The sequence below is a fragment of the Schistocerca americana genome, unplaced genomic scaffold (assembly GCF_021461395.2).
Source record: "Schistocerca americana isolate TAMUIC-IGC-003095 unplaced genomic scaffold, iqSchAmer2.1 HiC_scaffold_46, whole genome shotgun sequence".
Classification (NCBI taxonomy): domain Eukaryota; kingdom Metazoa; phylum Arthropoda; class Insecta; order Orthoptera; family Acrididae; genus Schistocerca; species Schistocerca americana.
In genome coordinates, this window is record NW_025726192.1 from 2,833,314 (window position 1) to 2,835,766 (window position 2,453).

The window sequence follows — 2,453 nt, forward strand, 5'->3', positions numbered from 1 at the left end:
ATGCATAACTGTGAGCAACAGGGACAAATACCATATGCAACAATATGCAAAGCCAACAATAGCTATCATGGTAAGGATGTATGAAACTGTCAGCATTACCTATGGCTAAAGAACTCTGTGAAGAAATATATTAAAATGTCTGCAGCATATTGGCATAGCAACATGAATAAGCTGGTGAAAGCAGACAGTTAATTAATCTTTCCCCCCCCCCCCCCCCCACCACCATATGAAAATAAGTACTTTTTTGGTATTCTGTGCATATATATGCTTATATCTTAAGAATATGTGTTTGCTTCAAAAATAGGTATTTTTCTCATGATCAGTGCATGTACCCCCCCAAACTGCGTAAGTGCCATTTTCGTTATTGCAGATGTTCGTTTTTTGGTATTGTGGGCTTGGTTTGAGCTATATAGGTCGAGTGAACTGTACGATTCCTGCTGGCTTTGTGGCTGTAGCATTATGTCGTAGGGTGAGACTTTTTTTAGGGGTGATGTGATGTGATGTTTTGTATTGTTAAAATTAGGTTGTCCTTGTGCTAGACCCCCTATTTCCCGCGGTTGTTCTGTAGTTTCATTTTATCATTGAAGTAAGATTACTTTCACTGTTTCTATTTTCTCGATCCCTTTACAAACGCAACCACAAATCACATGGAGTCAGTCTGGCAAAAAGCTAAAGAAAAAAATCCTATAAGGCCTTTCAGAACTCACTGTGCTATGCTGAATAACTACCTGGCGGAATTTCTCTGGTGTCAACGTTTTGGGGAAAACCCATTCCACAATTTTGTTATTAATTCCACCTTTCTAGAAGAGAGAGAGAGAGAGAGAGAGAGAGAGAGAGAGAGAGAGAGAGAGGAGGAAAAAAAAAAAATTAAATTCCGTGCATACATATGCAATGTGTCATTTTTGATACAAAAAAATTTTTTGAGACAGTTAACAGATTTTTTTCTTTGCATCCAAATGAAAAATAAGTACTTTTTTGGTGAAGAGCGCGTCAGATATGACTGTAACACTCAAGTTTTGAAATAAAAAAATTTTTGGCATTCAGCGCATATATATGCTTATATCTTCAGAAATACGTGTTTCCTTCAAAAATAGGTACTTTTCTCATGATCAGCGCATGTACTCCCTAGACTGCCTAAGTGCCACGAAAAGCAGAATCAGATGTTTCCCTCGACCTCTACAGCTGAAAGGAAGCCCAGATAGCAAGGAACCAATACAGCTGAAAGGAAGCCCAGATACCAAGGAACCAATAGCTACAACCTGAAGAGTGGAATCAGACATTTCCCTTGACCTATGTAGCTCAAATGCAGCTCTCAATACCTACCAGCAATAATAATAATAATAATAATAATAATAATGAAAACAATGTAAACTTCACACACCAACATAACTCAAAAAACACCACAAAAACCAAAACCTTCAACAACTCAAAAACGCAAAAACCTGTATATACACCAGATCAATTAAAACCAACCAAAGTACGATAAATGTAAAACAGACAGAACATCAGAATTACTACAGATTAAAACCAAAATAAAAGTTTATTACCAACAAAAGCATGCAACAAAATCACCTAGGTTGACCGCCGCTACCAGTACACACACACACACACACACACACACACACACACACACACACACACACACACACACAAAACTAATCAAACCTAACAAAATGCCACACACATAAAAAACCATCACTGAAAAATGAAGATTTCCAAACCCACATTGCAGCACTGGCTACCCAGACTCAAATAAACCCATGTTACCATAGTGATAATGAACCCAATATCACATGTTAAACTCAACAAACACAAACCAATTCAAAAACACACACACAACACCATTATGTCATGGGTCAAAGGAGACAGGTGGAATAGAACACTTCCAATGGCCCCTTAACTTAGTTCCTACCTCACGCAGACAGACAGGATGTGAGGACAAGAATGAATAGTTCTGAAAAATAAGATTAGTGTTTCACTTTTAAAAGTGTTAATCAGCAGTAGGGCCTCCTGGGATCTTGCTTACTTGACTATCAGTAGTGACCAGCCATACTGTTTCTTTATAAAACAATTCCTTAATAACTTCATTGTTTAATATTTGGATTCTTGCACTGATGTCACCTCACGTGTAAGATTGTTCCCCCTATTGTTATCTAGACAACAAACTTGAACTCTAAGACATGATATCACAGTACATAAAATGATTTTTACATGTTAGTCTGAGAACGTGGACAGTGACCAAGAAGGCATACCCTAAAATTGCACTTACTTTAAGTTTTCAAAATGTCACAACCCCTTTCTTCTGTCATTTATCACTCTTTAACCTCTGGCAACAATCTGTTAATATAAAAACTGCACTGTTTTTAGGGTTCATGTTAAACCACAGACCTCTCTATAACTGACTGGTTGGAGAAAGGCAAGACAAAGAACTGGTTATGAACTGTTGTGTCCAA

General features: G+C 37.5%; 1 protein-coding gene across 1 annotated transcript; it reads left to right on the forward strand.

Annotated features, from left to right (window-relative positions):
• Positions 1 to 1,486, forward strand: LOC124583615 (diacylglycerol kinase A-like). The gene is made up of 3 exons (XM_047131341.1): positions 1 to 78; positions 1,045 to 1,251; positions 1,310 to 1,486. Exons 1-3 carry the CDS (start codon positions 1 to 3, stop codon positions 1,484 to 1,486), a joined length of 462 nt encoding a protein of 153 aa, XP_046987297.1.
• Positions 1,487 to 2,453: the final 967 nt, after the last annotated feature.

Coding starts and splice junctions, on each gene's coding strand:
- LOC124583615 (XM_047131341.1), top strand. CDS start 1: ATGCATAACTGTGAGCAACAGGGACAAATACCATATGCAACAATATGC. Junction 79..1,044: donor ATAGCTATCATGGTAAGGAT/GTATGAAACTGT, acceptor TTTGGCATTCAG/CGCATATATATGCTTATATC. Junction 1,252..1,309: donor CAGATACCAAGGAACCAATA/GCTACAACCTGA, acceptor GCTCAAATGCAG/CTCTCAATACCTACCAGCAA.